The sequence below is a fragment of the Clinocottus analis genome, unplaced genomic scaffold (genome assembly GCF_023055335.1).
Source record: "Clinocottus analis isolate CAN_PGR_092001 unplaced genomic scaffold, fCliAna1.0.p SCAF_7, whole genome shotgun sequence".
NCBI lineage: Eukaryota > Metazoa > Chordata > Actinopteri > Perciformes > Cottidae > Clinocottus > Clinocottus analis.
In genome coordinates, this window is record NW_027176229.1 from 15,752,542 (window position 1) to 15,765,220 (window position 12,679).

The 12,679-nt window shown below is 42.3% G+C and overlaps 2 protein-coding genes across 3 annotated transcripts; both read right to left on the reverse strand.

The window, feature by feature from the left end:
- Positions 1 to 696: 696 nt before the first annotated feature.
- On the reverse strand, positions 697 to 7,407 carry thoc5 (THO complex 5). Of its 2 annotated transcripts, XM_068566268.1 has the most exons (20): positions 7,304 to 7,407; positions 6,955 to 7,055; positions 6,310 to 6,453; positions 6,036 to 6,149; positions 5,575 to 5,672; positions 4,997 to 5,143; positions 4,777 to 4,891; positions 4,452 to 4,584; positions 4,267 to 4,344; positions 4,074 to 4,117; positions 3,421 to 3,520; positions 2,562 to 2,670; positions 2,289 to 2,390; positions 2,108 to 2,204; positions 1,908 to 2,019; positions 1,714 to 1,817; positions 1,513 to 1,600; positions 1,298 to 1,413; positions 985 to 1,175; positions 697 to 881 (listed from the first exon to the last, which is right to left on the reverse strand). In XM_068566268.1, the coding sequence occupies exons 2-20, from the start codon at positions 7,051 to 7,053 to the stop codon at positions 818 to 820; spliced, it is 2,055 nt and encodes a 684-aa protein (XP_068422369.1). In that variant the 5' UTR covers positions 7,054 to 7,055; positions 7,304 to 7,407; the 3' UTR covers positions 697 to 817. The 2 variants fall into 2 exon arrangements, with proteins under 2 accessions (XP_068422369.1, XP_068422370.1); XM_068566269.1 differs by lacking the exons at positions 6,955 to 7,055; positions 7,304 to 7,407 and adding an exon at positions 6,720 to 6,797.
- Positions 7,408 to 7,712: 305 nt separating this feature from the next.
- tfip11 (tuftelin interacting protein 11) lies at positions 7,713 to 12,641 on the reverse strand. Its single transcript, XM_068566267.1, has 15 exons — positions 12,524 to 12,641; positions 11,896 to 12,103; positions 11,426 to 11,597; positions 11,175 to 11,331; positions 10,942 to 11,069; positions 10,684 to 10,845; positions 10,268 to 10,459; positions 9,979 to 10,158; positions 9,718 to 9,852; positions 9,534 to 9,637; positions 9,240 to 9,408; positions 8,877 to 9,120; positions 8,624 to 8,766; positions 8,336 to 8,501; positions 7,713 to 8,218 (listed from the first exon to the last, which is right to left on the reverse strand). Exons 2-15 carry the CDS (start codon positions 12,099 to 12,101, stop codon positions 7,872 to 7,874), a joined length of 2,505 nt encoding a protein of 834 aa, XP_068422368.1. The 5' UTR covers positions 12,102 to 12,103; positions 12,524 to 12,641; the 3' UTR covers positions 7,713 to 7,871.
- Positions 12,642 to 12,679: the final 38 nt, after the last annotated feature.

Below are 12,679 nucleotides of genomic sequence, written 5' to 3' on the forward strand. Positions count from 1 at the left end.
CTCACATCTGGCGACCCACCATCTCAGCTCTTGGTAAGGTTTGGGAAATAAAGTTGTAGCACTAAGAAAAGTTACCTGGTTTCAAGTTGAATTTCCCATTTACTCATAATATTAAGTTTTACAATTACTTAAAAGTATTTTCCTCCATAAATAATCAAATGGAAAAGATTTAATCAAACATCCATTTTATTGCCATAATTAGTTTTTGAGATTAAAAAAAAAAAACTAAATTAAAACTAGGAAGGTACAAGTGTGAGTAGAGCCCGATTGTAGTAAGTCAACTCGTAATCTGCCCCAGTGGATCTTCCAATTACAAAGACCCATAAATCTTTGAGGTATGGATGTCTGGATTCAGATAAATGCTGTTGAATTAGCATTCCAATGTGAAAGAAAAAGAGTGATAAGTCTGCGGTACACTTATGTGGACTGCTGCTATCTATTCCTAAAATAAGCTGTTTTTTTTCATTCAGTATGCAGGATGAAACAACTACAAAATATACCAAATATGATATTCTATGGACAAAATTCTCTGGGGAAATGACTCAGCTTGCTGTAGGACTGAACCACAATGGCATAATAATCAGCGAGTGCCTATAAATAGAGCAGCACAGAGAGATGAGGGTGGAGGGAAGTTTGGAGTGCACAACAAAGCATGGACACACACAGTCACTCAAGAAAATAACATGGTGTTTTTTTTATTTTCAAACAGGTAAAAATACTTTTAAAAAGGGAATACTTTGTGTGTCAAAGAGCCACAAAGATAAGCTTGAGGGAGTTATAGTTGTGAAGTACAGCATTGAGAATCACGTGGACCATTCTAGCGGTGACTGAAAAATCCCTGAGGGTGGTTGTACTTGAATGGCTTCAGGCGATTTGGACCCCTGAGAAAAAAAGTGAGATGTCAGAGATACACTAAATCTATTCAGATACCAAGTTGTATTTTGACCACATTTTGTCCACCAATAGTTTCTTGTGACTGTTTACCTGACAGTGCGCAGACACATCTTTTCTCTGGGAAACTCTAGTGGTCCCTCCACACTGTCATCTTGTCCTTCAGTCTCCAAATACACATCCAGACAGACACACAGGCGTGAAAACTGATTGGTCAGAAGCTGGTGTCCTGGTCGTGGCCCCTGCAATTCATTTTTGAACACATTGACCTCGCTCTCAATGGCCTAAAAAAGGAAAAGATGAGTCAGTTAGAGCCTAAAATATCGCAATGGAAAATGAGCTTGTGCATCAACAGAGCAAGTGTACAGTATGTGTTCCAGTGATCAATATTGAAAAATACTCATACTCGAAGGTTGTCATCAGTGCGTCCACTTCGCTCTCCCTTCCAGCTGAGGGAGAGTGAGAAAAGAGGAGAGATTTCTGGGTAACGGGGATTCATTACCACGGCGGCCTGCAGGCGAGCTGAGAAGGAAAAAGATCAAGGCAGGAGGGTTATAAGACACACATTAAAACCAATGTATAACTATTGGGCAATTCTATCATTAATATCAGTATTTTTACCTGTTCCCCTTTCCACTACAGCCATGAAGTACAGGTCAGTCTCATTTGCTAGTCCAGCAGCAGTCACATGACGAGTATATGGCAGATCCTACCAAGAAAGATTAAATATCACAGTGAGACATGTCCTGCACGAAGAGTATTGTTTTCTTTTTAAACAGGTCTGTACATATGCGTGTTTATATGTGTTATATGTGTGCACACCATGTAATCCTGTTGAGTGGTCGTGGTCCAGCGAGCTAAACGCGAAAGGATCTTGGCAGGAAAAAGGTTCTGACACTCGCTGGAGACCGGGATGATGCTGTGCTCTGAGGACAGGAGCACAAACAAACTCAGTCAAAATGCCCCATCTCTTCTTCAGGAATATTTCATGCGTGGTTGTTTACATAATAATGTACCTAGAGAGGCAAACTGTTTGTGCAAAGCCAAGCGGGACAGGAGTCGTCCCCTCAGCAGCTTCATGGTGCTCTCCATGTGACTGGCACTCAGAGAACTGCCAACACGCACACCCTGGAAAAACATGAGAATTTACCATCATGATGAGGCTGTAACTCGCAGAACCTGTGCACATCTGGGATAATACTCGATTCCAACAGACCTCGGAAGGATCTTTGGGAAAATGTAGTCCTCCTAGACTCTGAACCCACATGTAGGGGTGGCCCAGATCCTCCACATAATCAGCAAAGGAAACAATCCTAATAGGAAATCATTGGTTAATTCTCCTGGCTTTTGATTCACTTAGTATCTACTCATGTGCTTTAATTACTCGACATCCTCACCCGACTTTATCAAACTGGTAGCGATTAGCTGGATTAGGTGTTTCTCGTCCCTGGTCGCTGGTGTAGAGACAGCTGAGTAGAGTGTCTGATTTCAGCAGGTCACTGCAAAAGACAACATCATTAGACTTCCATCTTAGGAACACAAGTCCAGGTTATTTTATTTAGACCAGTAAGTTGATTTAGTTTTCAGTAGACGAGGCATCCATCTCGATACACATTTTACAAACAACACAGGTAATAGACAGCAATGATAAGAAATACACACACACACACCCTGCACTGATGGCTGTGGTGAGGTCTGTGGAGGTGGAGACCTTGGTCTTGACGGTCATAATGTTCAGATTCATCAGGTAGTAGAAGTAGAGATGGAGGATGCTGCCATCTGTGGAGACATGATGGATAACACACAGTGATTAACAGATCCATTACAGGGTCAATACTCTCTCTATCCCCTGCTTTCTATTAATCCTTAATCCTCCCTGTGAACTTCCCCAAGGGTTTTCTTTACACTGCAGCGCATTGATGAACACAAACAGGGTGTGGTCATGGTGGCAGCTAGCAGCATCCAGGGAATACCCACTGTGCTGATGATCATCTTTCACGCTCCACTCACTGCAAATCACAGTGAAATCAGTGACGCTCCCAGACACCTTTTGCTTTTACTGCAGTAAACTGAGTGCTGCAGCTGACGGCAGTGAAGACAACACGGGAGAGAGAAGCAGTGGAAAAACAAGCAGAGGTTAGAGAACGACTAGTGATGAGAAAATTTGCTTACAGCATGTTGTAGGTGCTGCAGACCCACAGTGCTGCAAGCGTCTCTTGCTCTATTCCCCCCCCTCCCCCTTTAGGTAGAGTTACGTCTGCAATGCAGATATCCCTATAATCTATAGTCACTATTCCTTTTACTGCCAGCAGAGGGAAGACAAGGGTCAAATAGTGTCATGACATCATAGCAGACTGGGACGCTTACTTTCTTTCTTTCACTCATCTAGTAGGTGTAGAGTTACCACAAAACACAGCACAGCTATGGATACATTACAGATGACTAGTAAAGGTGTAACACAATTCACAGACCTATTTGGTGCAGACACTACAATCAATTTGAAGTCATCAAGAATGTGGAATGCGTTACCTTTACACTTGAGGTCTAAGCAGAGGGACAGCGGATGCCTTTTCAGCATCTCCCGTCTTTTGTCATCCAGCTGGCCACCTGTAGTTGGCCTTCTTCTCTTCTGTCAATACAAAACAATTAAAAAAAGATGACGATAAAGAAAGCAAGGAAAACGGCATGTTTGACATTGTGACATATTCAAATAAATTGGGAAAAAATAGCATAATATTATATTTGCTTCCAGGAGAAACATGATATTGACTTCTCTTGTAACAGATAAAAGGAGGCAAGAATTCAAATAAAAGGCTGGAAGGTCTCCTGCTCTCTTGCATTGTTTGTATAGCTTTTTTGCTGCTACGTGCCCTATTGTATATATGTATGTTTTAAATTATGGGTTATGTTATGTGAAGTAACCTAAGCTCAGTGAGGTGAGCTTAGGTTACAGTCACCCAGCCATTCTTGGCAAATATTTCCCAAAACCCCCCCCTGCTGGCACTCGTCGGGTAGCAGGAAGAGATCGATAACGGCCACTTGCCAACCCGCCAGAACACAACGTGAGACAGCTGGAACAATTTGTGCTTCCTTTGCAAAGACGGGTATAATAAGAAATCGTTGAACTCACTGACCTGAGGGTATTATTAGTGTGCGTGTTGAAAGTAAAGCCTAAGACTCACCGTCTTCTCCTGCTCCTCCTCTGCATCCGAGTCACTCTCATCATCTGGATGAAACCAGGACAAAACTTTTTTTTTCTGGTTGGTTGAAGATGCATTGCTCACAAATATAACATCTTTAAATATAAAGCAGCATTGAGTAAAACCAAAGATGAACTTTACATCAAAGTGTATACATGTAAAGTAGTGTTTGTACCCTGGGAATCTTCTGGAGGTTTGGACAGAGCCTTGGCCTCATCCACATCACCACTTATTGAGATGCTCAGGTTCTTGTCTGATGTGTAAACAGAAAAAATAATGACAATCAGGGCTCATATCCCATAAAATAAACTCTACTTTGTCTTTAAACATAAGCTATTCCTTCCTCTATTGACGACTTACCACAGGCCTGGCCATAGGCATTGGCTTGAACAAACAGGACATAGAGAGGTGGAGGCAGGTGGCGAGCAACCTCCGTCTGAATTTGAGCCTGTTCAAAAGGCATGGACAGGTACTCCTGCACTGGGATGGAGGCCTGGGGAAGAGGAGAACCGAAATCACATTGTCATTCAGGGGATCCATACGTGAGGTCCATTGGTGGTATTGCAATTAAGACCTCAATGAAGAATACTCAATATACTCAATACTCTGGGCTGTTGCGACTGCATCGAAGAGGGTGATAGTGTGGTCCCATCAAAACCTCTGGAATATGGCACCCGAACAGTACCTGCATGATGGCATTGAGTCCTGGCTGCAGGCTTGTCAGATGTTCCTTCTTGACCTCAATGCTCTTCTGGATCTTCTCCTTTGTGGTCTGTGACTCCTTGTATTTCTCTGCCAACCTGTATCCAAGCACAAACTTTTAACCACTTTATACTCCTGAATAATTAAGACTGTTTTTGTTTTCACTGTGGCATGCCATTAATGTTTTGAGCAAGTTTGCATACCTCTTCCGCTGTTCAAGCTCCCAGTCCAGTCGTGCTAGTGTGAGTTGGTGAGGATCATTTTTTGTGAGTTGAGGCCTGGAAATGTCCTGTGGCGCATCCTGGTAAAACTCTTCCTCAGGCACCAAGTCTATTTCTTCATGCTTCGACCTGTATCGGGGAAAGGTATGTTAAAATATTTCTTAAACTACATTTGTTGTATATAAAATAGGGCTGGGCAAAGTTGAAAAAAATTAACTGATCAATCGTAGGATTTTTCTGCGATTATGCGCCAAATTCAATAATGAAGTAAAAACTAGTGTATTGCACACTTTTATTTTTAAAGTAATGTTATCAGAACAATATAACAGGCACTCTTGAGCAACAGCAAGTTGACATACATACATTTGTAGTATTGAAGATGTATGTTAAAGACCAGCAATTGATTAACCTTATACAACAGCTGATCAAACAATTAATGCTAATAATTGATTGAAAAATGTACGTATTAACGTGTTGCCCAGCTCTAATATAAAAATAGCATATTTTCATGGGTAGTCATTTTGCTTAACCTTAATTCAAATGGTATAATGTGTACTAACTTGAACTCCAGACACTTGCTGATCTCCTTCTGAAGATGCATAACTTCATACAGCAGGTTCTGTAACTGAAGGTGCAGCACATCCACTTTCTGCTTTGCCTGTAGGAAGAAAAAGGTGGTTGGTTGGTTTACAAACACAACTAGGGTAACAATGGAAATAAATACATGCCAAACAATAAGCCAAGAATGAGAACCAGGACTCAATAAGAACAAGGATCAATAAGCAGGACGAGAAAATTAATTAATAAAGTCCAAATGAAAAACAAATCAGAGAGTGAAAAGGGTTTCTCTGCTGACCGTGGCAGCTACTGCAGTTGGTTGTTAAAAATAGAAACAACGTTCTTGGTGCTCAACTTGCCTTTCCTCATCAGCACAAATGTAAATGTAGTAAATAAAGAAAATAGTATTTCCATTAATATATCATGGAAGTTGGACAGCCTTTGAAAGTTGTGTGGGACTTACCTCGTGGGTCTGGTCTCTGCCTCTCTTGAGTCGCATATGAGCCAGACGATTGAGCTTTTTCAGATTCATGAAGTGGATGCAGCTCTGCATACGTCGCTGCTCGACCTCAGCACACTGAGAACAGACAAAACTAGTTAGACTTCATCATTGTGGTGTAGACACAGAATAACATATGCAATGTTATGATGTATTCAATTCATCATTAATTGACAATGAAATAAACTTATAACGAGTCATTTGGACGTGCATACTATCCTAAATGTTTTATTCTTACACCCTCTTTAGCTCCATTGGCTTTCAGTTCCTGGATCTCACTCATGAGTGTGGCCAAACTCTCACAGGACTCTTTGTACTGCAGGAAGTCCTGCTCAGGGTCCCTGCCATCCAGCTCCACCTCCTCACTGTACACTCGCACATCCTAGAAAATTTAAGACAGAAAAGCCTGCATTAATAAACAGTTGATCGCACCTCTGTCGATCATGCTTCAAGTTGACGCCACTCTTCTTGGTGCTGTGCGTGAAAGTCCTGAAGCCATTACAACTAAAAGGGAAGTGTTCAGTGACTTAGTTGAGTCAGGTCCCAGACTCCAAACTAGATTTAAACTTCAACATTGATAACTGATGTGTATTGTATCTGATTGGTAACAATCTACTGTTGGTGCTTAGAAATAGTGGTAAATCAAACCATTTTGAGTCTCTCAACATGAGTTCTGCGTTTCAATCACATGAAGACCTTCATCCAAATCACAAATACAAATGTTCGTACTTCTGCGTCGTTTAAATTTCAAAACAAACTTGCTCGACAGTTTGGATTTCTGTATCTAGGCTTCATTGGTGTTGTCGAGGCGTTTTTCTGCTGCTGACAAGACATTGCCCCAGTCGTCTGCTGGGGTCTGCGTGACCTACGTGACCCTCGTTACCTGCTGCTCTCCCTCTCCGCGTCCTCGCTTCATCTCTGGGGTTCCTCCTTCACTGCGGATAACCTTTGACTTTCGCTTCTTCAGGGCATCCGAAGACATGTCTGGATAAAGACAGTGAACGTAAAGGTTTAATGCAAATAACTGTTAGTTAATCTGTTAGCTAGCTACAGTCACTTAACTTGTCCAGTGTTTCTCTATTAGCATGCTAGCTAACGTTAGCTCTGCTACGGCTGACTAACGTTAGCTCATTGGCTAACAGTTGTTAGCTTGTTAATAAAGGCAGCTTTCCAATCAGTTACATAACCGTCAATGAATTGTATTGATGTGATATGTAAAATTAGCTACATACCTCTTGTTGGAAAAATACGTCTGCTTTATAAAAAAATATCGTGCGCAAATGCACATGTACTTGTTACTTTGTTAAACCGCAAAGCAACAAAGATGGACGGAAGCCGCGCTTTGACAAAAGAAAAGAAGACTGGAACCATCAGCAACACTGCCACCTACACTGAAGCAAATGACCGGTATTGCAAGTCTCTTTAAAGAAAACTGCACAACACTAAAAAAATGTTACTTTAGTCGTCTTTAAGACACACCAATGATGAACGTTTATAAGGTACAGTAAAGTGTCTTGCCCGTGGTGAATGCAAAACCTTCTGAAAACCAACCAATATCATATACATCAAATATGAACCATACAGTATAAGAACAGGACTTGAACATTTTACATCTGATAAAAATAAAACAGGCCACATAAATTCAAATTTATTTATTTATTTATTCACAGTTCAACTGACACTTAATGTACAAAGATACATCTGACAAGGATCAGCACACTGAAGTAACATAAAAGACAAACGTTTGCTCTACCAATGCAGTTTAACGCTTAGCAGGACCAATAATCAATTAGTCCCCCCTCACTTGGCCATATCTATCAGACTCTGCAATGACGTGGGGACCCAAGTCTTCTCTCCTTGGACAAAAACAACCCCTCTGTCTATGTAGATGACGATACGCCCAAAGGTGTACAGCTGTTTTCCCTCGTGCCGTTTGGCCACTAAGGGCATGAAGACAATGTTGTTCTCCTCTGCCTTAGTCTGGATAAGATCTTTGAAATTAGTCGGCACACCAGCACTAATGCCTCTGTGAGCAACACTCTCGGCATCTCTGCGCTCTTGCATTGCTTCATACTGGAAGTCCTTTCGTCTCTCGGTCTGTGTTAGATAGGCAATATTCTCCCGTGCACCAGGTTGCATATATCCACCTGTAGATTTTTAAAAAAAAGAGTGCTGTAGTACGTTGTGATGTAGCAGAGGAAAAAATGACTGCATAATCATAATTTCAAAGAGGAATGTTGTTCAATAGGTGTATTAATACCCACCCATGCCTGAAGACACTGCGCGGTTCATGATGTCCAGAGCTTCGTTGAATTTCTCTTTAATGAGCAGCTGTGACAACAAGGTGTCACTAAACATGCTTTTCCAGCCCAGGTACCATTTAGTGATTTCCTCATAGTTAGGACTGTTGCTCAACCATGAACACAAGACCTAAAATAACAAAAACCCAAACGTATAACAAATTTACAAAAACAAAACATTTCATCCGATTTAAACAATAATCAAATGTGGTTAAGTGCTTCTTATTTACTTGAAAATATATATTAACTGACCTGCAACCACTTTGTAAAGAAGTTTTTGTCCAACAGGGACACAAGGCTGGAGGGGGACAACATTCCCTCCCAGTCCAACACCCAGTGAAATGGCTCCATTTGCTGTTGGTGAGGGTTAATAACCAGCTCCTCCAGACATAGAGCTGAAGAGGGACACAGAAGCTGTCATATGAAGAGGAAACCAGTGCCAAAAGGAGAGAAATGGAAGGAAAAGACTGCAGAGAAAATTATTATGAGGCTGAGAAAAACATACCGAGTTTAGGGATGATATTTTTCACCATGAAGGCCTCCCATGCACCTGGTGTGAAAACATCTTTCCAAGGCTGCAAGATGAGGCGGGCTGAAGTGTCGCTGGGATGCCATCGCTGCAAGGCATTGGATAGTTTGCTTCTGATTGGTGGGTAAAGAGGCTCTAGACGCGAGTGGAGCAGAGGTAGCCAAGGATGGATCCAGGAATGGATGGGGACTGTGTCAGTTAAAGGGTTCCAGGTATCCACCTATCAAACAGTCAACAGAAATGAATAAAAACAGATCCTTATGTAGTAGACAAAAATCCACTAATATAAAATGATCAAAAACATGGGAGTTTCTTAGTGTCTAAGTCAGTGTGTCTTGCCTCTCGCTGTAGCCGGGGTAAGATCAACTGCTCCATCAGGTGATCCAGGATCCACAGGGGGAGAATAGGAGCCCACACTTCTACGCAGTCCACCATTGGCCCCACTATACGAGGCTGCCAGCCGGACACACAGGGCCGCATCACTGGGATCCACACTTCCCACAACAGTCTGGACCAACAAAGACAGGACACACATGTCCCAATCATACATCAAAAATAAGCTTTCACACCTGGCTAATATAATCAAATAATGTAAATGTGTGAGCACAGATAGGTTTGTGTGTTTAAAATGACCTGTGGTAAGGGTCCATGTTTGAATCTGGGGCACTGCTATGGAAGTCTCTAGATTCGAGGATTGCTCTCCACTGACCGATGTCTTCCAGACAAAAAGAGCTGTCCTGAAATATTGAAAGAACAGTCTGTGGAGTCTGATCCGTATAAAGTTACCTTGTATAACAGCTAATTGCAAAAAGCATACCTTCAACGGGTCCCAAGAGCGAAGTTTCTCTTTGAGTAATGGTTGAACAACAGCTACAGCCAAGTCTGCCAATCCCATAGACTTGTATTCTTCATAATAGTCCGTTTGTAAAGTCTCAAAGATCTGGGCGCACTCCTAAAGAAAGAGAAGGAACGCACCAAAACAATCACCGATATGGATGCAATAACAGAGCAAGGTCTACAAACTGAAACAGCCTGATAACTGTTGTGGTTTGTCTTTGTGTGCTGACTGTATATGCACCTGCAGGGTGGGTGCCTCCCCAGGCGCCGTCTCCCCAGAAGGAAAACGCCCCACCAATGCCAGAACGGCCTCAATTCTCTGAATGGCATCTTGCTCTGCATCTAGTCTGCTCTGCAGTGCTCGTGACTCGTGGCTCAGCGACACAACGACATCCTTTTCATGCTGCAGACGTCTGGTGGACTACAGGAGGTGCAAAATGAGATCGCAAAAGAAACAGTGTGTCAGCATGGGGAAGAAGAAGCAGGAGAGTGGTACAGAGTTGGCAGATATTTTTTGGGTTCCTTTATACCTGTAAAATGTCCTGTTCCGTGAGGTCTATCAGCAGCTGCAGGTTATGTTCCAGTTCAGGGAGCGCAAAGCCAGATCCCTTCTGATCCTGAGTGGACAAGCTTGGTGGGCCTTCATCTGGAACACTGTGCTTATTGGACATCTGACTGTAACTGTAATAAACCTTTTGTTCTCTTCCAGTCATATCGATTACCTAAAGATGGGAACAGTTATGGAGAAAAAAAGATTCAGAGACAAAAATGGCGGCCGACCGTTTGCTTACATTCATATTATGATGTTATCCAAAGGGGCTTGTACTAAGTGTAAAGGTACATTTAACTTAAGACCCTCATGCTTATGTATGATTCAAAAGTGCCCTGATAACATACCTGTGAGACAGACGCAAAGGAGTGTTTATAAAACTCTTTGCAAACATACCTTAACCTGTGCCAATTCTCCAGCTGATGCCGCTGTACTGCGCCCTGCCAGCTTGCCTTTAGCCTTCAGCTCGTCCACGGTTCTGTAGGAGTACTTGGGTTTCTTCTTTCCCACAGACCCTGCAGGATCCTTACGCCACTGGCCTAGCTCCTTCTGAAACTCCTACATATGAGGATAATGTCAAAATAATGTTGAATGACTCGACAATATCACTTACGTCATTTGATCGAACAGAGGATGTTTTTTACAACACTTTACCTTTTCCTCCTCTTCCTCAGAATCAACCACAGGGAAATCCTGAAGACTCTGCTGTGTTCTCTCGTTGCCATAAGCACCTACTGCTCCCTTGCCTTTACGAAGTTTTGCTTCAATTGGGTTTATGATACCTGCAGTAATAAGAGGGTTAAAAATCAGGAGTATATAAACTCTAGTCTGAAAATCCAGTAAAATACTTTTACTAAATGTTTACAACAAAGCCTCCCCAGACCCACCTTGAGCATTCTTTCCCAGTCCTTTGCCTGGTTGGTAGCCCATTTTCTGCAGAAGTTTTAGTCCCATTCCCTTTGTGTGCTTCTCCCAGTTACCGATGCCTTTACCAGACTGTATGCCACCTGCAAACCTCTGGGACTGGTTACCTCGGAAATTACCCTAGCAAAAATTAAATAAATAAATACATTGTTTTTTAATACTGTGAAAGAATACATTGTGGTGGGACAATTATACAAAACACAACACAATTTACCATCTGGAGTTTTTTGGGTGCAGTGCTGCGAGGAGGAGGAGGTGCTGAAGGACCGTCATCTTCAGAATCATCAGAGCCTCCTTCTTCTTTTTGCTGTTGCAGTTTCTCCTCAGCTGCAGCCTTACGTAGACCACCACTCACAAAGTTTACTGGAGCACTGTAGTCTTTAGCTCTAGAGAGAAAAAAAGAACAAAAAAAAGACACAATTTATGATTTTTGTTGGAAAATTGTTTAAAAATACAGGAGTTGGTGTTCCTGTGGAGTATTTCTGTTGGGATGACTAGAATGGATACCGAAGTCTGTTCTCCTCTGGATAGCATTTCCCTGTTAGATTTGTGTTTTCCTCATTGGGGTTATTGTTTAGGTTAGACAGAGCAAAGATAACCGTTTGGAATTAGTGTTATGGTTGGGTGCAGATTCAGGTACCACAACAGAATTGAGGCAGCAACAAAAATAAACCCATGTCTTACTTCTTGCCTCCGAAGCTAGGCCGCTCGTCCTCGTCTGAGTCCTTGTCAGCCCAGATGCCATAGGTGGCCTGATCCTTGGTCTGCCTGTGTCTGCGACGTTCTGGATTGAACTCATTGGCCAGGTCCCAGTCTGTCACCTCGAAGCTCTCCACCTCAACACCTTCCTCTTCCTCCTCTCTCCTCCCATACAGATGGGACATGGACATTTCTAGACATCACAATAAACAAAGTACCAAGACGGTTAAAGTACCGATGAAAGCCAAGAGAGGTGGCTGAAACCTCGCAAGTTCGTCGAGGCGGTTTTCATCCTGTAAATGTTGTTTATTTTGAGTGCTTTGTGTATATGGGGGTCACAGTTAACGTTATAGAAGTTATATCTAGGCATCTGGCCCTGATCTGAAGTCAACAACAATTTCGCTCGTATTTTAAATCAAAGAAGGATGCAAGCAGCCTAGTCTCAAAAACATTCCTGAACAACTAACGTCACATGGATCTACAACGGTCTGCCTCTGTGGAGGAAACACAATGTGAAGACAAGCTCATACACAAGCTCACGTAAGCTAGTTAAACGGCTCGCTTTATCTCCGTGAGTGTCGGGGAATAAGGGATATGATTTTCTGTAACTCACCTGAAACGTTAGTTATCCAGAAATCAGCACTACGTTAATTCCTCAGTGAAATTAATGAAAGTTAAACTATCGCATTCGTTTCATATCATGTCTGACGAAAACACAAGTACATCCGGTTGACTCCGGTGTTACATCAACATTTGTACCCGTATATTT